This window comes from Antechinus flavipes, chromosome 3, assembly GCF_016432865.1.
Source record: "Antechinus flavipes isolate AdamAnt ecotype Samford, QLD, Australia chromosome 3, AdamAnt_v2, whole genome shotgun sequence".
NCBI lineage: Eukaryota > Metazoa > Chordata > Mammalia > Dasyuromorphia > Dasyuridae > Antechinus > Antechinus flavipes.
The window spans coordinates 152,089,933-152,113,576 of record NC_067400.1 but is presented as its reverse complement, the minus strand read 5'-3'; the positions used below and the strand labels follow the sequence as shown (position 1 = coordinate 152,113,576).

At 31.4% G+C, this 23,644-nt stretch overlaps 1 protein-coding gene across 1 annotated transcript in view; it reads left to right on the top strand.

Annotated features, from left to right (window-relative positions):
* The window catches only part of SLC15A1 (solute carrier family 15 member 1), a 47,714-nt gene extending 26,913 nt beyond the window's left edge, over window positions 1–20,801 (top strand). Inside the window, exons 11-23 of the mRNA XM_051984045.1 lie at window positions 654–743; window positions 1,066–1,110; window positions 1,198–1,230; window positions 1,324–1,412; window positions 2,855–2,936; window positions 4,553–4,669; window positions 10,476–10,616; window positions 11,587–11,636; window positions 14,092–14,199; window positions 16,924–17,008; window positions 17,622–17,768; window positions 19,406–19,513; window positions 19,787–20,801. Coding sequence (XP_051840005.1) covers window positions 654–743; window positions 1,066–1,110; window positions 1,198–1,230; window positions 1,324–1,412; window positions 2,855–2,936; window positions 4,553–4,669; window positions 10,476–10,616; window positions 11,587–11,636; window positions 14,092–14,199; window positions 16,924–17,008; window positions 17,622–17,768; window positions 19,406–19,513; window positions 19,787–19,978 — 1,287 coding nt within the window. The 3' untranslated portion in view covers window positions 19,979–20,801. The remainder of the gene's footprint in view (window positions 1–653; window positions 744–1,065; window positions 1,111–1,197; window positions 1,231–1,323; window positions 1,413–2,854; window positions 2,937–4,552; window positions 4,670–10,475; window positions 10,617–11,586; window positions 11,637–14,091; window positions 14,200–16,923; window positions 17,009–17,621; window positions 17,769–19,405; window positions 19,514–19,786) is intronic.
* Window positions 20,802–23,644: the final 2,843 nt, after the last annotated feature.

The following is a 23,644-nucleotide window of genomic DNA, read 5'->3' as shown; positions in this document are numbered from 1 at the left end:
TGTGTATATGTATATGTGTGTATACCAAGGAAACCAATTATATTAAAAATATTACCTAAATAATTTTTTAATTAACAGAGTTCTTGTGAGCACTATCTATAGATTAACTTTAAAAGCTCTGTTCTACAGAGAAAATTTCCCAATTCTTATATTTAATTATTTTTACATATTTGTCTTTACTATGTTTACTCCTTTTCCATACACACTTGCTTCTATGCTTATTGTTTTCCTCATTTGAACATAAATTCCTTGTGAGGAAAAATTTTCACTTTTTTGGTATTTATATCCCTAATATCTAACACAGGGACTAGCCCATGGCACTTACACAATACATTTCTTATTTATAAGTTGATGTTATTTATATGTATGCTAATTTTATGATTTCATAGCCAAAATTTGCTTTTTATACACTTGGTACATTCCTGCAATATATATATATATACATAAATTTGGAACCACAATTTGAAACATTGTCAAGTTCTTCTAGGCTTCTTGATCATGTGAATTTTCATAACTTCTAAGCTTTTTAATCATGTGAATTTTCAATTGCTTATATATTTTTCGGACTCATAACAAAGGGAGGCACACTGGAGTTGGCAGGTGAGAGATGAAAACTTTCATGAGGTGTCTTGTTTTATTTCTCTTTGTTTTAGGAACGACTTATTACCCAAATAAAGATGGTTGTAAAGGTGATGTTCCTGTATATTCCTCTCCCAATGTTTTGGGCTCTCTTTGATCAACAGGTAATAAAGATTGCCAAGTCTGCATTTTAAATATTTAGCTTCCCAAGAGATATCCATTTGGCAGGCTAGGAGAGCATTCTGGGTCCCTGTCTCATTCCTAGCCACACTGATAGTGATATTTCTAACTCAGATATTAGGTGAGAAAGTTAGATTTGGCCAAACATCCTATGAAAAGCTTTGGTCAATTAAAAAAAAATCACTTTAGTATCTGAGGTAGAAGTGTAGCCAGCAGAACAGCTTAGAATGGTCATTGCTTTTACTAAGAATTCAGACAATTTCAATCATGATATAATTGGGTATTTACAATTACATTATTTTCAAGGGCTCAAGATGGACTTTGCAAGCAACAACCATGAATGGAAACTTTGTAAGTATATAAAATATCTGTCTAAAACCTTAGCATTCATTGTTCATCTGGGCTTCTGATCAATGAAGTCTCCTTTCTCTCTTTTAGGGAGCGATTGAAATTCAGCCTGATCAAATGCAGGTAAGATTGAGGACTTGGAGTATTTTAATTCTTGAAACTTTGAAAATGATTAAGTTAATTATGTTAACTTTATTCCTGATTTATTTGTAACAGACTGTGAATGCCATCCTGATTGTTATCATGGTACCAATTGTAGATGCTGTGGTTTATCCTTTAATTGCCAAGTGTGGTTTCAATTTCACGTAAGTATAAGTTACTTTATATATCACTATAATGCATCATATACCTGTATGTATATAGGCACATATACATGTATGTTCACATATAAATATAGTATATAAATATGTGTGTATGTCTCTCTCTCTCTCTCTATATATATATATATATATATATATATGATATATTGCTTTATATTTTTATGTGGAAGTTCTATGCCTCAAATATACTGAATTTTTGGAAGGGGATGACTTTTTATTTACTTCCTTTCACCACCCAATTATAATGTCTATTAGTGCTTTGCAACCAATAGTCCAATAAATATATTCATTTAAATTGGTCGGATATAGACTCATGGACCTCTAAGAACTTGTTCTTTAAAATTAAGTATCCTCGAAGGAAATCATTACTGTATATGACCTCTATCTAATTAGGGTATCCTTGTGCATCCAGAAGAGGTGAAGATTGATTAGGTAATTCTGATTCTCTTCCTTATAGAATAATAGATTTCAAACTAGAAGGGATCTGGAGGCCATTATTAGTACCCCTTCCTTTTACAGATGAGTAAACTGAAGCCAAGAGAGGTCAACTGATTTGCCTGTGATCACCTAGATCCTAAGTGTCTGAGACAGAATTTGAAATTGGGTCTTTTTATCTTCAAGTCCAGTGCTCTCTCCACTGGGCAACTCAGCTGCTTCAGGAAACATTCTATCACTCAAATGGAACCTCCCTGAAATGTTTTCAATTAAACTGTTTTTTTTTTCCCACTTAATCTAGTCATCTCCAGTAGGTCAACAATGAATAACTAGGTGATATAAATTAAAGCTTTCTAGTAATTAGGAACTGCAATTAAATCTGAATTAGCTAATTATATGACTAAGTTTATTTAATCAGCAGAGACATTTATTTCTGTTGTGGTCCACTGGTGAAAACTTAAGACACTCCTAATTTTATTTTTGGAGGGTCATTTTGAATGGTTTGGCTGATCTTTTCAGACCAGTTATCAATCTTTTCTTCTTTGGTCCAGACCTGTAGTGTTAGGAGTTCTTAGTGTAGAAATTCCTTCCACTAGTTTTGCAACTGAGTACTTCACCTGTAGTGAAGAAGGAACTGCCTTATGTATTCCTGTAAGAAACAGAACTTGCACCTACATCTTTTTATTCCAATGCAAGTCTTCTGTCCATCATACAATGTTGCCTCTAGTTGCAGATGAGTATTCCAAAGTCTAATGTACAAATATTTTAAGATCAGTTTGTCTTATTCATTTTTTGAGCTATTAGAATTGCTTCTCCTCCTACTTCTCTCTGACCTTCTCCTATTTCCTCTCTGCCTCCATCTTGCTCTCATATTGGCCATCCAAATCTAATGGAATTCAGTCCCAGATTATGCTTATTTTATTTGTATAAAGCAGTGGGTAAGGAATTTACATTAGATATTAATATAAATGTCCCACATCTTCTCTCTGCAGGTCCTTGAAGAAGATGACAGTGGGCATGTTCTTAGCTTCCATGGCTTTTGTTGTGGCTGCCATTGTGCAAGTGCAAATAGATGTAAGTTATCCTTAGAAATTAAGAAGCATCTGAAGGCATCTCTCCCAGTGGCTCTAGGGAGGTTCCTTAGACAATGAAAGAAAGGGAGTTCAGATTCTTTTACTCCTCTGAAAGCCTTTAAAGTCAAAAGGGTAAACCTTGTTAAAACAGTTAACTTTCTAAGTGCATTAGCACATCACTTAAAGGTAGGTATTACCAAACTATCAGTTTGGGGGATAAAGTCGAGGGGATAAAGATCAAAAAGATTGTGAAAAATTTGGGGGAGTTTTTGAGAAACTTCTTTGAAGAACAGAAAGGAAGAAAGTATCTCCTCAAATGCCATTTGTAAATGGACAAAAAATTAATTAGGGCAAGGCAGCCTTTCACCAATTTTTTAAAAAGTTTCTGTTTCCTCTTTTGACAATTTCTCCTCCTTTTATTTTTCTATTTCTTTTCCTAGGTATAGCCCACTTCCCCAAAGTACTTGAAACAAACATTACAGGATATGTTTATTTTCCTTCAGAGCAAAGTGGATTCCCAGTGTGCAGGCTAGCTGTGGCATCCCTCTCTAACCCAAAATGGCACACATTACTTCCTTTTATATCCGTTGTTCTAGCTGGCTTTTCTGTTTATTGCTCTACCTTGCTTTTATGTCCATTGTTTTAGCAATTGTTCTAAATATTTTTTTTACATTTATTGTTCTAGCTACTCTTCTGGCGTGTTTATTCTACCTTGCTTTTATGTTCATTGTTTTGGTTTACTTGGTTTCCACTCCCTGTACCCTAATTTGACATACAACCTTCATGCCTTACAAGCTGTATTTTCTCCTCCCCACTTGAATGTGCTTCTCTCCTTATTTTTTTAAAAAAATAAATTTATTTCCATCTATATTTTATTTAGATCCACTCATTGTTTAACTTACTTAGGTACTTCATTACATACTGCCTTCCCCTATCCTAACTATTTGTGTTTTCCTCCTTCTTCCCCTTTAAATTACCTTGTATTTACTTATCTGGGTACATATTGTACTTCACCATCCCCAAAGACAGCTCTCTGAGGAGAGTTATTGTTCTGTTTTTATCTTTTCTTTGCTTATGGCAGAACTAAATGTTTAGGTTGAATTCAGTACAGGGAAACAGGAAAGATGTATGGTATATATCTTAAAATGTAATGTTGAGTCCACATCTTCTAAAATTTGCCAGAGACATGTCAGTATATTAGCTTAGCAAACAACACAACTAACAATGAAGACATGTGTGTGTAAGTGTCTGTATGTTCAAAACCTTTATATTAGATAATAGATATGTAAGAGTGTGCTAGGAAATATTTAACAATCAGATGTAGGAAGGGGGAAGGGTATATACCTAATACATTTTAAAGTTTAATCTTGATTATAAACATTTCTCCATCACTTCCTTAAATCTAGATAATCAAAAAAAAAGTAATTTAATATTCAGCTCTTGTGGGCCAGTTTGAGTTGGCTCTAACACATGCCTGTATATAAGCCAATTGGGAGATTTTTCATCATAATTAGGACTACTTTTTATGTAATTTTTATTTAGATAAAATTCTACTTTTTGTAATTACTACCTTAAAACTTTCCCATCTACTTTTTTTTTCCTTCCAATTTTTCCCAGAAAACTCTTCCAGTCTTTCCTACAGGAAATGAAATCCAAGTTCAGATATTGAATGCAGGCAATGAACCCTTACATGCATATTTTCCTGGACAAGACGTCAGCGTAGGAGTGAACCAGGTAAGTAGAAGCAAGTAGAATTTTTCATGTATTTTACTTCTTGCTTATTTTCACTTTGATTTAGAGCTGCTATTCTCCAATACACCAATTAGATAAAAAATGCCTGTTACCTAGACCATGTTAAACATCTAGGTGGATAATTTACAGAGCTTGTCCATAAATATATATGTATGTGCATATGTTTATACATGTACACACACATAAAACATATTTACATATGTCTATCACATATATAGAATATATAGATGTACATATGTATAGAGATGATCAGTATTGTACAATTTGGAACGGTATGGCTTGTTTTTGTTTTTAACAGACAAAAGCTTTATTCAGTCATTCTGACTACTCATTTTGCTTGAGGCTTAAAGTCCTACAACTATTTTTATAGAAAGAATTACTTTTGCTGTTTCCTTATGTTTGAAACTATATATTTGATTGTCTAACTGTCACCTAGAATAATTAAAGTTACTTTTAAGATCTCAAACTATTTTGAATGGAATTAATACTCAGTAAGGAGATTTGGGATCTAGCCCCATTTATCAGTAATTACCTTTACGAACTTTAAGAACTCATGTAACTTCAGGTGACTTGAATTTCTTTATAAATCTAGAGGATCTGGATCTCTAGAGTCTCTACTGATTCTAACATGGATGTAATAAAATCTGAATACTCTCTGACAGTTAGTGACTTATAGTTGGAAGATAGGATAGGATTCTCAAGTTTGCTCTGCCATTGATTTGTGTAACCTCAAATAGATTATTTTCTTCATATATTGATTAAATTATCATTATATGATCTGTAATCATATACTCTCAGAATTGGAAGGAATATCATTTAGCTGAAATCTTCTCCAGATCATGTATCTTGCTTCAACAGTCCTAAAAAATACTTGTTATGTTTTTGCTAAAATACTTACATTGACAGAAAGTTTATTTTATGCCCATCTCCCAAGGAAGCTCCTCTCTTTTTTTGGATAGCTATAGTTATTTTCCCCAAAATATGCTTCCCTATAACATTTTCTCTGACAGAACTCCTACCTGTGTTTTTTGGAGCCAAGCCAAACAAGCCTAATCTATCTTTTGTATAATAATCTTCAAATACTTGAAGATATTATGTTCTTCCCTTTAGTCCCCTAAATACTTCTCTAGTCTAAATTTTTTTATTTTTTTCTATTAATTTCATATTTTTTTACTCCTTCACTCCCCTTTTCAATCTCTTTTTATGCTATAGGAATTTCCCAGCAAAGTACTCAAATGAGTACTCAAAATCATTTGACCTTCTGATAATTGATTGATGTTAGATGAGGCATGAAACAGAGAAAAATGTCACAGTTACAGAGGAGGTAGAACCCAGAGTCTAAGTTATGGGATTCCTGATAATGATAATAAGTCTTCTAGATTGTCCTGTTTACAGATGGCATTGAATTGAAACCTGAAACATTTCAGGAGCTACTAGTTAAGATAAAGCTCAAGAGTTTGGTCTAATTTTACAAAAAGGAAAAATCAATTAGATGAAGAGTACATTCTATCTACGCCATGATACATTATGCATTTGAATAGACAATCCATAGAGTTCATGCATAAATATATATGACTATCTTAAACAGACATTACAAATGAAAAATAAGATACACCTGGGATTGAGTAAGATGAGGAAAACTAGCAGAATTGTGTTTGGGAAATTGCAAGGTAACATCATTTCAGTGATACTAAATTTGTGATACTAAAGTTCAAAATTTTAATACCAGTATTCTTTTGTGGATTGACCAAAAGTCTTGTAACCCAAAAATTACCAATAAATTGAAAATGAAGATTGCCCAGAGAGTAGTAGAGAAGTAGAGATGAGTGTGAAAATGAAGACACATATTATCATCAAAAATTTATAAAGAAGGACTGCAGCTAGGGATAGTATTAAACAATGTATTTATGAAAAATATGACTACATTATATTAAAAGTGAGGGATGAGTGGTAGATAAGCTCTAGTGTTCATTCCTATCCCAGCAAAGTAAGAAAAAGTAAGAAAGGTCCCCTATTGGACAGATCTTCTGTGTTAAATTTAATAAAGAAAATAGACAAGTCATACAGGTTAGGCTGGCATGGTTGAAATATGATCTGTACCATTTGGAGGTGGGGAATGCCCATGATTAAAAATACAGATCCACTTGGGTGAATTTATTATCTCCTAATATGTCACATAGAATTTTACTTCCAATGTTATCTAATTCCCTTGTTTTACTCTGATGAAATTTTAAAACTTTTTTTGTTTTTTACTTTTTAACAGCTATTGATTCTTTCAACTTGCAGCTCACTAAAATCCCCAAGTCTCTTTTACAAGAGCTACTATTTAATCATCATTTCATTAACCTGCATATGAACAATTATTTGTTTGTTTTCAAACCTAGGCAGAGAACTTAGACAAAATTAAGTAAAGAATAAACATAAATTTGAGTCCATGATTCCAGCCTGCCACTTTGGGAATCTTAAATATGTCATTTTATGTTGGCTATTCATAGCAGTCTTAAACTTATTTGATAAGCATACTATTGGGGCAACTAGGTGGTGGTGCATTGGCCCTGGAGAAGGAGAACCCGTGTTCTAATCTGGCTTACTAGTTGTGTGACCCTGGGCAAGTCTCTTAATCTTGATTGCCTCAAAAAAAAGTAATGCAGTTAATAAGCATACTATCTATTCTTTTAGCCAAAATACTTTTTTTTATATGTTGAATAGAATAATATTAAAAAAGAGAAAGACCTTTGTGCCACTTGACTAACCTAGCAAGACTATTTATGAATACTTTTATATGTAGTCCATTGATATGCCAAAACTATCCATAAAAGAATTGCCATATTCCAAATAAGTGTAAATAAGAAGGAAATGAAGTCAGTTGATATGAACTAGTCTTAATGAGCCCATTCTGGCTCTTGGTGATCAGATGCTAAGTACTTTTAACATATAAATTCTAGAGTTTTGTTAGTTATTGAAGGTAAGCTAAGCCAGTGGAGCATCTATTTTTTCTCCCTTAAAAAATTTGTGACAATGTTTTGTTTATCTATCTCCAGTTCTAAGTAGTTTCCTCTTCTCTACAACTTTTCCAAGAGCAGACATAATTGGCTAGATTGGTTATTTTTTTTAATTTTTGTTTTTTTATCTGGTTATTTTTAATACATTGGGGTATAGTTAATCTAGAGAAATGACTTGAATCCATTAAGAGAAGCTAAGGTCTCTTATCATCTCCTAATTTTTCTTTGTTAGCACCAGTCTTCCCAGCTATGAAAAGCAAGAATCCAGTACCTTTTTATTATTTTTTTTTATCTCTAACACAAGGGAGAAAAAGGTGCTTTTTATTTTTAGCGTTTACTACGAGCTTCAGTACCTACTAGATTTTATTCTTCCTGATATGACCTTTTTTCTCTCAATAGTATTTTATTTTTTTCTAATTACATGTAAAGATAATTTTCAACATTCAATTTTTTTGTGTGTTCCAAATTTTTCTCCCTCTCTTTCTTACTTTCCCCCTCCTCAAGGCAGCAAGCAATCTAATATGGATTAAAAAGTTCAACCTGATATGACTTTACAGGACTTTGCCCTTATTTCTTTCTATTTGTCCTTACTTCCCACAACTTCAATATCCTGCACATTTAAAATCTTTGATTTCCCTAAGCACTCTCCTTAGGCTTACCCATTTTCCTCCTCATTCTAATCAAATGTGACTAAGCCACCAGATCTAGTTTCTCAAAGCCTCCCATCATTTGTGAGCTAACTTCACTCTAAAAATCTTTATTTAGGTCATGATAATCTATCAATCCTATATCTGAACTCTGAAATCCACCTTCTTAAAGTCTAGACTTTAATTCAAATAATGAGGCAATTTCCTTCTTGGCTTAGTCTTATTGATGTCTATCAGATAAAATATTTTGTTTTTTCTATTAAAGGTTTTTTATTCTTAACTTTAATGTTAAACTGACATTAATTAGTTCTTACCTTTCAAACTATGACTAGGTACATATTTGATAAAGTAATTTCTTTGTTGGAATATACTCTGATATCAAGATGGTTAAAATAATAGGGACTAACATCATGGAAATTTCTCCAGAGTTATCATCTTTGGATTGAGTGATTAAAGTTATCACTAAATAAATAGACATTTGCCACTTGAGCTCTCTTGTTCCAAAGGAAGAGAGATTTATTTAAGTCACTTGGCAAAGCTAACTGACTTGACAAGACTAGGAAACTGAAACTATTTCAAACCAGAGAATATGATAAAAGTGAAATTGTAATTGTTTTATTCTCTGAGGTCACCCCAACCAAAGACTATAACTCAGTGTTTTATTCTCTGAGGTCACCCCAACCAAAGACTATAACTCAGTGGCTTATACAGTTTGTTCCGGTAGGTTGAATGGTAGTATGTGTTGAATTATGCAATTAAATTGTAATGAAATAGATGTGAAGTCCATTTCTGACAGTAGTTTCCTGATTTCATCAAATCACTTGCTCTCTCTATTCCTTAGTTCCAAAGGAAGAGAGATTTACTTAGGTCACTTGGCAAAGCTAACTGACTTGACAAGACTAGGAAACTGAAACTATTCCAAACCAGAGAATATGACAAAAGTGAAATTGTAATTGTTTTATTCTCTGAGGTCACCCCAACCAAAGACTATAACTCAGTGGCTTATACAGTTTGTTCCGGTAGGTTGAATGGTAGTATGTGTTGAATTATGCAACTAAATTGTAATAAAATAGATGTGAAGTCCATTTCTGACAGTAGTTTCCTGATTTCATCAAATCACTTGCTCTCTCTATTCCTTAGATTCCTCATCCATAAAATGAAAGTTGGACTTGACCTCTAAAGTCCTTTCTAGCTGTAAAATTGGCCCAATGATGATAGTTGCTATTTACATGGCATCTTAAGACTTAAAAACACTTTGTCCATCTCATTTGAATCATACATTAACTCTGAATAAGTGCGACTTGTATTATCTCTATTTTATGGGTAAAGAAACTGAGGCTCAAGTTAAATGATTGCTCACAGTTAATAAGTATCAGACACAGGATTTGAATGTAGTTCATTGTTCTTCCTATTTTATTATACTTAGGAGAAAGCTCAAAATGTATGACATCCAGGTGAAATAAGACATTTGAAAAATTCCAGTATGCCCCTTAGTATAATGAAAAAAAAAAGTTTTTTTTTTCCTTTTAACTATTGGGAATGAGATAATAATGGAGGTATAAGAGCCTTACTTATTATATCTAGGAAGATAATAGATAATGAGAAAATTACTCACAAATTTTGTTTCTGCTTACTTTACGCAAAAAGAACTTTCAGATTGGGTAAGATAAAACAAAAGCTAATTACTAACAACTGAAACCGTTATAAATGAGAATAAAATAAGGTCATAGAAACTGCAGTCATTTGAAGCTTCTTTAGGCCACTTGACATAACCTAGATAGGATCACTTGACCCATTGTTATAGTCCACCTGCTGGTAATAATTTCTGTGGTTATGTTCTTGATTTTCATAAGATAAAGAGAGATTTAGCAGCTCTAAAGGAAACCTACTATGTTTCTGTAATCCTGAGATATCTGGAGGCAAAAACCAAAGGCAAAGGTTGTTGGATAGAAAATGTAGGCAGATAAAGCAAATTTAATGGGGGGAAAACCCTGTTTGTTTAAACATGCATGATGAAGATAATTCAAGAGTGAGGGAAGTATTCCACAAGCAACTAAATTCCAGAATCCTGAAGTTTCCAATTTAGCACAATAGAATAGATTAAATTTATGATTATGGCCATCTTTTTCTTTTCTATAGTCCAGTGACTTCTTGACTTTGAAAATGACTAATCCAAATATAAGCATTACTTATGGACAGCAGACCCACACAGTTCCAAATAACTTTGAAGCGGGCCATCGCCACAGCATTATAGCATGGAATATCAACAACATTACTGTAGTAAGTGTTTCTATTAAAGAAAAATACTAGCTCTTTGTTTTTAGGGCCTATAGCAGATATCATCTCTGTAGATGTTGTTATTTTAAGAATTGTCTCTTTTCTTGTTGCTCACAAATATAAATTATTTTACCACTTTCCCATGTAAGTTGGCATGTGAAACTTAAAAGACAATACTTGATCTTGGTTATAAGGGCATTAACACATCTGATTTCTTTCAGAAGAAATGAACTAGATATCAGTCAAACATTTATAGTGTGCCAGATGCTATGCTAGGCACTGAGGATACAAAGACAAAATTTAAAATTCTCATTCTGAAGGAGATTACACTGGTCCCTTTCACATCATGACTTTCCCTAACACAGTTTATGTTGTAAGTTAGCACAAGAAATTAAATAGGAATTTTTTTGATAGTTTTGCAGAAGCCACAGATGATGAGCGAAGGCCAGCAGACAATATAGAAAAAACTTTGAAACTCAGAATTGCATAAAATATCAACATATTTTATTTTTTAATACCATAATTCAGGGTTTTTTGTTTTTGTTTTTGGTATAAAGGAGGGCAAAAAAATTTTTACATGGTTTTTCCAATTGCAAAACTGGATGTGAAAGGGATAACTGTATATTTTATATAACACTGCACATTGAAGCCATTAATGTTGTTTCCAATGAACTAGAAACCACCAATATCATCTTAGTACTTAAAAAGGTAAATTTCTCAATGAAACAAATTTAGTGAAACTAAGCCTTGTTCAACAGCAAATAAATGCAGATATATACAAGGTCTTCTGTTAACACACCTTAACAACAAAGAAAGTGGAGAAATTTTCTACCCACTAAACCATCCAGCCCTTAGACTAAGCATCCTTCACTTTAAAGATACTTAGGATTGATACTTTATCTGACCTTTATTCTCTAAGAAATATGTACTCAAATAACTTCAATTAAAAAACATTTCTTTTTTCCTCCCCCAGGTGAAAGATGGCCTTAAAGCCAAGCCAGAAAAAGGAGAAAATGGAATCAGGTATCATTTATGCTTTAAAACAAACAAACCAACCAACCAACATTTTCTCTTCAGCAGGCTAAATTTCACTAAAGGATTTGACATTTTCAGGATAGTTTTTATTATTTACCCCCAGTCAGCTTTGCTGAATCAGTTTATAGTTCATGTTAATTTCAAGGGAAGTATTAGCAATAACTTTCAAAAGCCATGATCTGTCAGTTCTGAGGAGATTTTTGTTTAATATATGAAGCTCAAGAAAGATGTCAATTATTTTTGGCCAAAAGTTGTCGCATTTAATGATCTGATGCCATCAAAAAGTAAAACTTTTATGCTCTATCCTTAAATTAACCTAAGTCTTAATCTCTAAGGATGAATCTTATAAAAGAGAGTTCTGCTTCTTATTTAAGTTTGGTGTTTTCTCATCTTTGTTTATGATAGCCCTAACATAATTGCCTTTAATCTCTAATGTATTTCATGTTGGAACTTGACTTTTCAGTTTAATCAAGTTTTATCAAGATTCTATTTTATCACATATTTATTACTCTTTAATAATGAGCTCAGATCAATGAATGTTTTTTAGTGGTTCAAAATGACGAGATAACTGTACTGAGATTACACATCTATTAAATATCAGCAAGATGACTCAACTTCTGTCTGAATCTCTCAGGTGTGGGGCTAGTATGTTTCTATTACAACTTGCTGCCTCTCAAAAATCACATCTATGTTTCAGCCTTCTTTGAAAGAGGATATATGTTGATTTGCTTGACTATACTTATTTGTTAATGAATGAAGGTTCTTCCATTGGATGAAAAATTAATGGGAAATGAGTTTTCCTTTTTTTTAAATAACATCAGTAAAATACTTAGAGATTCTTCTCCTAAAATCTATTACTTTGTGTTTATATTGCTACTTGTATTATATTCTGTCATTATGGAAATTTTATTGTAATAGGGATTTGAGAATTTGCTACAGCTCAACTCTCTTATGCTAAACCCATTTTCTTAATCTTCACCACAGCAGTGCAGTTCATCAGATGGAGCTAATGCTGTTATATTTTTGGTGTTTCACTCATAAAGATCTATTTCTTTTCTGTCCATCTGCCCTCTTGCAGATTCAGGTCTCTTTTTAAATGCATAGGCAAAACTCAAAAGCACCTATAAATATCAACATAATATGAATCTTTTTTCCTGGATTAGGAGGGAGCACTTCTCTCTTTGAAATCTAAATTCCAGTCAAACCCTATTATATCACTACACATTGCACAATTGAATTTCTATATATCACTTTCACATCTAGCATTATGCTTAATCAGCATGCCTTTCAGTGGGATTAGAGAAATTTAAGCTGAGAATCAATAATTGTGACTTTTATGTTCTCAGGAGCAAACGAATGTTAGCTCAACTAGAATCTATAATTTCTGGCTCTTAACCAATTAATTAATCTTTTAAATGTGATACTATTACTATTTAGACAGTGAAATAAATGCTAATGATGTGGTTAGAAACTTGGCTTAGCAGATGTTTAGATTACACAGATTGATTCTGGCATACATTCTAAAGATAATTTTTAAAAATTGAATACCAGAAAAACCTCTCTTTGTATTGAATCTTAAAAGTAGTACTCAGAAAACTCTGGTAATTTTAGAGTTTGAAATAGTTGTATGTTAAATGTTGCATTTTAGTAGGTGCCTTAGAATCTCAGTTAAGAGATTATGTTTCAATTTTGTTTTAAAAGCCCTAAATTATTTTTATTAATTATTTTAACTAGTAATTTTTATAGTGCTTTAAGTTTTTTAAGTACTTATTTTCTTTGTTAGTATATCCTAATTTTTTAGGAATCCCTCCCCCAAAAAAGCTTTTAATTTCAATTTTATTGCCTGAAGGCACATGATCTTTAGGTAGAAAAACCAATAATAGAACCCATGATTTTCAATCCTTAGTATAGTGTTTTATCTGTTGTCATAATGGTTATTTTAATATTTTTAGAATTTTGTACCTTATTTGAAATGGCTATTTCATAGTTGAAATTTTTCTTTTTTGCTTTAATGGATTCATTTTCATAATGCCAAAATGAAAAGGAATTTGTTCAAATTAGGCACTAAACAAAGCATGTTTAGTAAATATATTTAAATGTTGGAGGAACTCTTTAAAAAAAATAATTTTGAGATGTGGGATGCCATCATTTTTAAGTGACTTGTCCAGAGTCACATAGTTAGTAACAACTGTCTGAGGCCAGTTCTGAACTTAGTCCCCCTAACTTCAAGGAAGATACTATACACACTGCACTACCTGGCTGCCCCTGGAACTAATTTTTTCCAAGTATTATCGACAAATATTTTGCACAGAAATTCCATCAAAGAATAGAACTTAAAAAGATATGGGACTTTGTTAGAAAACTATGATAAGATGTTAAATTTTCCAGATTCTGTACTTTATTGTATTTTTAAAAACAACTAACATATTTTCAATTCTTTCAGATTTGTCCATTCCTTGAATCAAATCGTCAATATTAGTATGGATGGAAAGGTGTTTAGTAATATCGGTAGTTTTCAAGCCAGTGATTATATGTTTTTTCCTTCTGGCTCGTAAGTACATTCAAAAAATTTCAAGTAGGGATTTTTAGCTCTATTTTCTTTAAAATTAATATAGTGAAAGCAAAGACCAGCAACAAGAATGAAACAGAAAGAAGCACAGCTCCACCTTCCAATAGTTTCTCACAACCGAGGTATTCAGTTAGAAGACTATACAAATAAGAATGAAGAGATCAGGTGGTCAGACATTTGAACTAGTCAAAGGAGATAGAATAAATCCACGCTTACTCATATACATGCATAGAATATGCTTCAGTCAACAGGAAAACAGGAGAGAATAAGGAGTCAAGAGGGAAGGTAAATTCAGGAAGTAAAATCAACTCTAATTTGTAAGAATGGATTTTAAAGAGATATTTTAAGCTAAAAAAGAAAGAACAAAAACTTGATTGTACTAGTTGGGGAAAGTGGAAAGACAGGGAGGTAAAAGCAGAATGTATCAAGCATAAAACACTGATGCTGAACATATTTCATCTTTTACTTCCCTCTTCTTTGTAAAAAGGAGTAGAAAATTAAAAAATGAAAAAGTATAAGAGATAGGATGGAGGGGAATGCACAATTGATAGTCACAACTCTTTGTGTAAATGGAATGAACTCACCTGTACCCCTAAAATGGAAAATAATAGCAAATGGATTAGAAAGCAGAATCCAACAACAAGTTGTAAATGAAAACAAAGATTTGTAAAAAAAATTTTAGTCTAAATCAGTCTATTTTGTTTCACTTAGAGTCAAAGAGGCAGAGATAGTAACCATAATCTCAAATAAAAAAAACCTCAAAAATATATTTATTAAAGAAATCAGTGAGATTACATTATACTGAAGAGAAAATAATGAATATTAATATTTAAAATATGTATGCTAAATAGTATAGTGTACATAAATGCTTGAGGGAAAATCCAAATAAGTAAATGAAACTTAATAGTGAGGGATCTCAATGTATCCATTTCAGAACATTTAGCTAATCTAATGAAAATGTAAATAAGTAGTTAATTACTTAATGGAATTATAGAAATTGTCTATTTGTGTTAGACACCTGATGATTATTTAATTAAATAGAAAAAAGTACACATTTATCTCAACTACATATTTTATAAATATATATATATATACATTTTTTTTTTTTACAAAAAATAATCAGGGCATAAAAACTTCAGAAAATGCACAAAAGCATCACTACAATGTAATAAAAATTGCATTTAATAAAGGACCACTGAAAAAAAATTAGAAATTAGAAATTTGATAACTTAATCTTAAAGATCTGGTAGGTCAAGGAACAAATTATAGAAACAATAGTTAATTTCATTAATGATAAGGATAGCAACTAGATAACAGATCAAAATTTGTGAGAGTCAAAATGGTTCCTTAGGAAAAATGTGTATCTCTAAACATTTTTAAGAACAAAAGAAATTTAAAAGAATCAATGAATTCGGTATGAAAGCAACTAAGAATAACCTAGGAAATCAAGATATTTAAAAACATCAATTAAATACACAAAATAGAAATTCAAAAAATCAAAGAAGAGAACAACAATACTGAAAGCAAAAGAACAAAAACCAAAACTAAAGTCAAACAACCCACTAGGTTAACTAAAAAAAAAAGAAAGAAAGAAAAGAAAAAGTTGAGCCATTTTAATTTGATTTTTTTTTTAAAAAAGGAAACCAAATTACCATTATCAAAAAGAAAAAGGAACAAAAAAGAACAACAAATAAAGAAGACACAAGGGATTTGTATGTAGGATTCTGTTCTCTGCATCATATACAAAATATAAATGAAATTAATGATAATTTTTAAAAATAAAAAAGTCCAGATTAACAAAATATTAAACAGAAAATTTAAATAATCTATTCTTAGAAAGAAACACTGAATAAAACATAAATAAGTTTCCAAAAGGAAAAAAAAAGCTTGAGGTCTTTTGAATTTACAAGCGACTTCTATAGAAATTCAAAGAACAATTCCAATATTATATCAACTGTTTAAAAAGATGGGAAAAGAATGAATACTACCAAACTTCTGCTTTTATAATATAAACATGCTCTAAATCAGGGAGAAGAAAACTTTAAAACAATGTCCTATAACTTGAACAATTTTTAATTAAACATCTAAATAAAATGTAAGCAGGGACATATAGTAACATACCACAAAAATATACAATACGATAAGAGCCAGGTTGGCTCAATATTAAGGCAATTATCAAATAATAGAATAGAATTACAATAAGAACATCAAAAAATATATAATTATATCCAATAGATTGCAGAAAAAGCTTTTGAAAATATATATATATATTTCTATGAAAGAAAATTTAGGAATAAATAGAACTTTCTATAATAAAAGTAGTATTTATCTAAACCTGAGTCAACCAAGAGTAAAGCAATGATGTCTATTATTATCATTAATGTTTGATATAGTGCTAGAAATGCTAAATATGGAATTAAGACTAGAAGAAGAAATTGAGAAAATAAATATGGACAAAGAGAAAACAATAATATTGCATTTTGCACATACTATCACGGTTATGAGTAGATCTTAGAGAGAAAAATAAAAACTACCTCAAACAATATCAATAAGCTTGTGAGATATAAAAGAAATCTACATAATCACCAGCATCTCTATATTAGTAATAAAATCCAGTAGGAAATATGTATACTGATAAAATTTATATAATTGTAAATTATAAAAAATTGGCTATTAAATGAGAAATTTCTTTCTTCCCTTCAATAGAAAAACTATATCAGTTTCAGAGCTCTGTGAAGGTAATTCTGAAAAACTTGGATTTGGCAGTGCATATACCTATGTAATAACAAAGGTAAATTACCAATCCCATTGTAGCATATTTGTTATAGATTTCTGTGCTATGTGTCTACTTCCCCCCAAAACACTAATAATTAATACTATTATATTAATATCTTTCCAGAGACAATCATCAATTTAGTATACATTTATTTTAATTTAGAATTGATCTTATTAAACATTCTTTATACCTTTAATTCTAATTCCTTAAACCTTGGGAATATTTAAATAACCTTTTTAACTTTTTTTATTCTAAAATAGAGTAATCTTGTTCTAAAATTTAAAAAAATCTAGCCTTGTCTTTTTGAAACATTAATGACCAATAGAATTTTGAGACAGAATTTTTTCTTGTTAAGGTGCTCAAATTTTATTCTCCTTTGAAATTTTATTCCTTTGAAAAAAAAGTATTGGTGGCAAATACTTTTATAGTCCATTAAGATACAATTCCAAAATTCTTTCATGTGAATTAATTTCTTCCTTAAAACTTCATTGGAAATTCTCATTGTGTGTCTTGATAAAAAGAAAACAGAACTTAAAACTCTTTCTTAAATGTTAAAATCTCCTTATTTTTTTTTAAGAAAAAAAAGTATTAATTTTTCTCTCTCTCTCTCTTTTCCTTACTATTTTAGTGTAATGGCAGTAGCCTAGAATACAAGGTTTTTACAGATATCCCGGCCAATACAGTTAATATGGCTCTACAGATCCCACAATATTTCCTTCTGACTTGTGGTGAAGTTGTCTTCTCTGTAACTGGCTTGGAGTTCTCATATTCACAGGTTCTGTATTCATTTGTTTTCTCTCCAAGAATATTCATGTTTTGTACTCTTGTTATTTAGATTGTAGATCTAGCAATATCATGAGTTCACATTAAATATATTTCTCTTTGAAGCAATATTAGAACAGTTTTGTTCCTTATCTCATTTAAGGTTCATGTGAAAGTTTATTTCTATTCAACCATCTAAATAATAGACTCAATCTGAATTAGAATTATAGGAAGCAGGGAATCTCCCTACCTGATGATCATCCTAGCCATTGATTTGAATTCTACAGCAAAAGGTGATATTGAAGCATACATTTTAAAAAATTAAGTAAAAATTAACCATTTTCTATAACTAATGTCTTGGGAAAGTTCAAGTGTGTAGTAGTTTCTATTCTCACTGAAAATACAAAAAAAAAAAAAAAAAACCCCAAAAGTAGCAAAATACTACTTCCTAAAGCATTGACTTAAATAATTGCTATGATTTTAGAACTTGTGATTGAACTAGATCTTCTCCAACTCTAAAACTTGGTCCTCATAGGCCTTCTTAAAAGTATTTAAGAATATGACCATATCAGTGTCAATAATAGTTATCTATATAATTCAGTCATATGCATTTTCTCATTGCTACAATGAGAATCTCTTACAGATTTTTGAGACATTAAAAGACATTATCAGTTAAGACCAACCCAAAAGCTGTTCGATTTTCCACTTAGCCAAACTTTCTTTCTAATAACTACCAAGGTACTTCATTAACAATTGTATGGATTAAGCAGTTTAATAGATTCAATTTATTGAAATTGTGACTTTAATCAGATGTCTTCTAAACAAAGTCTAGAATCCTAAATTGTTATAGTTCTTCCTGATCAACTTAATTTTCTCAGGTGAATAATTTTCTAGGGAAATATTTCTGTACAGAAAAACTTTGACAGGGCAAGCTGCTGTCAAAGGTGCATATTGAGAATGATTGTTTCCATTTAGTTATTCTAAACTCTTCTTTGGAGGATAAAATATAATAGTGATAATAAATACTCTAATTCAGCTTCAGTAGCAATTAGATCAGCTCACATAGAAATTATCCTCTGAAACAAAATTTTTAAAAAATTCATTAAAATTACATGTTTAATGTCAAATTAGTATTCATCTAGGTAGCTAAGGGAAAAGATTTTTCTTAAAAATAATGAACTTATTGATTTTAGAAAAACATACTTGCATGAAATCACGAAAAAGTGAAGTGAGCTGAATTAAAAGAATATTGTATATAGTAACAACAATATTGTTTGAAGAATAACTGAACAACTATAGAAGTACTATAAATACTCAGAAAAATATAAATGACATATGAAGGAAAATGCTATCCATGTCCAGAGAAAAAACTGATAAATAGAAATAGGAATAGTATGGTTTTACATATATTTATACATCTGTACCAAATGGTGGCTAGGGTGGGGAGGGAGGGAGGGAGATAGCTCAGAACTTAAAATGTAACAAAAAATATTTAATTTTAAAAATAAAAACTAAGGATTAGAAAGGAAGCAAATTTTTATTGATAAAAAGAGCAAATAATCTCTCCCTACATACATACAACCAAACAGCCTTGGTTGGTACTTGGTTCAAATCTTCTTACTGTTGAATTTGAATCTTTTATTTCTACAGGCTCCTTCCAACATGAAATCAGTACTTCAAGCAGGTTGGCTGCTTACAGTGGCTGTTGGGAACATCATTGTTCTTATTGTGGCTGGAGCAGGCCAATTCAGTGAACAGGTAAGTAGATGCTTGAAAGAGCCCTGCTTATGTTAAGCTCCATTGAGTTCTACTTGGTCAGAGAGAATTGTCTCCAGCATTAAGCTCATATTCTCTCAGTCTTCAGTGTTAATACCAGTGACCCAACTGTCTTTGTTATAGTAGCAAGGGCTCCATAGCTTTCCTTGTACTTTTTATATTATGACCATAGGTAGCTGTTAAACACAGAATTTTCCTGAAGTATATATATGTATATATTAACAATTTTCCTTTTCCTTTTTTACACCTTTAAAGTGGGCTGAGTACGTTCTTTTTGCTGCGTTGCTGTTGGTCGTTTGCGTTATATTTGCCATCATGGCACATTACTACACCTATGTCAATCCAGCGGAAATTGAAGCCCAGTTTGATGAGGATGATAACAAAAAAAAGAAGTTTGGATCTGATCCATATGAAAAATCTGAATCATTTTCACAGACAGCGATGTGAATGCTAAGAACAAATCTTGAGAACAGTAGAATTCACATCAGGACTGCTCTAATATAAGCAGAGCACTATTGGATTATGGCTGATGAGGAAGAAGTTAATTTGTCAACACCTATGGTGAGCAACATACCAAGCTAATTCTTCTCAACTGTAGTGAATGACAAACTCTGGAAGCATTTATAAGACATATTTGCTTTTAAAAAGAAAGCACAAATTTAATTTTTATAACACAAGCTCAACTTAGTTGAGGACTACCCCCTCTCCACCATGAAGAGAACTAACCATTATTTTTGTTTATTCCTTTTTTTATTGTGAAAAAGCAACTTTTAAAATATGGCATACTATTTGCACGTCAGCACATTTTAAACAACATTGCATTTAACAATGTAAGGAAATTTATCTAAAACCCATGCTAAAAATGAATCAACCAACTAATATTTCAGGATATGAGGATCTAATTACCAGTTAGTATTACTTCACTGTCCACTTTCACTAACCCCTACCTCTATTTAAGTGTGCATGTAATTCAAAAAACCACTCAGGTGAAGGCCAGTTATGATACTAGGTGTATAAATGGTAGATTAAATAAAGTCCTGTTCCTAAAAATAAATGTTTAGAATTTTTGCTTTGGAGAAAGTAAACAATTTTACTTGTTGGATCTTGGATACTTGATGTACTACATTTCAATAGTTGGATATTATAAATTTGTTTCTTAGGGGTCACAAACATAGGTTTCCATATTTTCCCAATTTCTTTTCTCAGTTTGTGTACTTTGTAAGTCATTCAATTTAAAATGTCAATAAAATCAGTTTTTTGAAATAAAAAATTTCAATTATTGTACACCTAATAAATAGGGTGGATATCCACTCTACCAACCTAAACAGGAACTCTTACATTCCTTAGATAGTCTTCATGGCCAAAAATTTTATCTCCTGATGATCAGCCTTCTGTGTTCTCTGAGCTCAGTAATTGAGAAGTAAATGAGAGATGGGAATGTCCATGGTAGAGTCTCTTTTAGATATTGTTGGGCTTTTCCTCCCTCTATTTTTCCTCACTCAGAGTAGAATGAATATCTGGTATCCCCTCACAGAATGAGGATAAATTAATTTTTTGAGATCCTGAGTTGTTCAAGGAGTGAGGATAGGATTGTTCTTAATTCTTAATTCACCCTCAATTATAATGCATAACTCTGAACATCATAAGAAAGTCAGGCTAAAAGGATGAAGCTTCTATTGAAGAAATGGGTTACTGTTGTAGATAAAATAAAACATTATCTAACAGCATAGTAAGACTGAGCTTCAAAACCTAGCTGTTTCTTCCCATTTAAGCTTGTGCAAGTCACTGAATTTCATTGGGCTTCCACTTCTTCCTCTATAAAATCAATCTTGTAATATTGTAAAAGATTTGAGAATACTGTTCACTCTGATGATCAAACATGGTTCCAGAAAACTGATGAAGAGTGCTGCCTATCTAATGACTGAAAGATAATGTTCAAATATACAGAATGGATATGAATTGGTTGTGGGAAGGTAGAAAGTGGTTTTGCTTGACTATGCTCAATAATACAAGGGTTATTTCTTTATTATTAATATATATTTTATTTTTTATTTTAATTTTATTATATTATATATTATACATATATATTATAAAATTAATTTAATTTTATTATAATCATTATTATATATTTTAGCACTATGTAAATGCTAATTATTTGTCCTAAATTTCTAGGTTTCTTCCTTTCTATCTATTCTTTTTATATGGGATTGGAGAGGAGATCTAAAGGAGAAAAATGCTCAATAATAGAGAAAATTATTTTAAAAAATAATTAGAGGTGAAGTAGATACTTCTTAAGTTCTCTTTCATGTCTAAATATTATGGACAACCTTATAAGTGATAAACCTCTTAGGTGTGTTGGTTGAAAGAACATTTATTCTGTTCTTTCACAGAATTATGGTGTTATTAAATATTGGATTGTTTATTCACAGGAAGAAGAAAGCAAGCTGAAAAACAAAATATATAGAACCTGCACATTTATAAATAAGTCCAATAGTGAAATATGATCATTTACACTGCAAGCATTCTATAAAAAAAAGCAATTGACATGATAATATTAGTTCTCATAGTAGTCTGTATTGTAAATCCAGCCACTGTAGTCTGGGGGAGAGGGAGGAGCTATAAAAATTAGTAACTGATAGTTTCAGCTTAAAAAAAAAAAGAAAAATCTTGAAGGCATTTATTGATATTTCCCTTTGTTTAATGGCACCTTACTCTTCCTATTTAATTGAGTTTGATGTCAATTTTCACAATCTACTAAAGCAGAGACTTTAATATGGAACCAATTTATAGTAATTTAAAATAACATTTCATCCTTGTAATTTTTAAAGAAATCCAAATATGACACCTGATAATTTTTTTCTTGACCACTTCATTCACTCTGCCCCTCGATACCATCCTATTACATTTCTAGAAAGAGTAGTATGTATTTGTTGATTCTATTTTCCCATTCCAACTCCCTACAATTTGGTTTCTGTCTCCATTACTTTTCTAAGACCATCTGCTACAAAAATAATCAGTGACCTAATTGCTAAATGCAATGATAACTTAATTCTCCATTTTCTTGACTATTTTGCAATATTTGGTGCTGATTACTTCTTTTTTCTTTAATGTACTCTTTTCTACTATCTTCCATGACGCTTCTTTCCTCATTTCCCTTTCCTGCCATCCAACCATCTTTCTGAAAGTCTGTGTTAGTCTCCTTTGCTCTTCATTTTCTTTCTTGCTCCTTAAGTCTGCTCTTGGACTTGTTCATTTCTTTGGTAATTGGTCATTTTACCTACAACTTTGACTACAGTGAACACTTCTGAAAATAGACAGGTCCCAGAATTTCTGTGTTCTTTTTGAATAGGTGAAAAACCCAGAAATCATGTAGTTTAACCCTTAATTGTGGAATAATATTTATGGAGGAAATAATGGGTGGTCATTCAACTCTGGGATCCAACTAGGTATCACAGTGGTTAGAGTACTAGACCTGGAATCTTTTTTGAGTTGAAATCTGACCTTAAAGACATACTGGCTGTGTGACTCTGGGCAAGTCACTTAACCCTGCTTGCCTCATCTTCATCTGTAAAATGAGCCAGAAAAGGGAAAGTCAAATCACACCAGTGTCTTTGCCAAACAAATCCCAAATGGGGATTTTGAATAGCCCCAATTGTTGGGGAAGTTTTATTTATATTGAACTGAAATATTTGTAACTTCCAATCAATTTTAGTTATATCTTCTAGGGCCAACCAAAATCTCTCTCCTACATATAAACAATCACTTTCATTCTCCTCACCATGGTCCTGTTAATGTGACTTAACATCCCATTAATTTTCAGGGTTAGAAAAGAGTTCAGTAGTCCTTTATTTCAACCCACACCTTGAAAAAACATCCTTTTTACAAATGTACCAGGGAAATAGTTATCTGATCTTTGCTTAAAGACTTCAATGAGGTACTTCCAAGACAGCCCTTTCCATTACTGGCTACCCTAGTTCTTGTTTGGCTCTTTGCAACTTCTACCCATTACTTCTAGTTCAACTCCCTAAAAAGTAAAACTCACATGTTACAGACTACATACATCCTCACATTCATTTTTGTGTGACTGGCCAACTGTTTTTTTTTTTTCCTTTT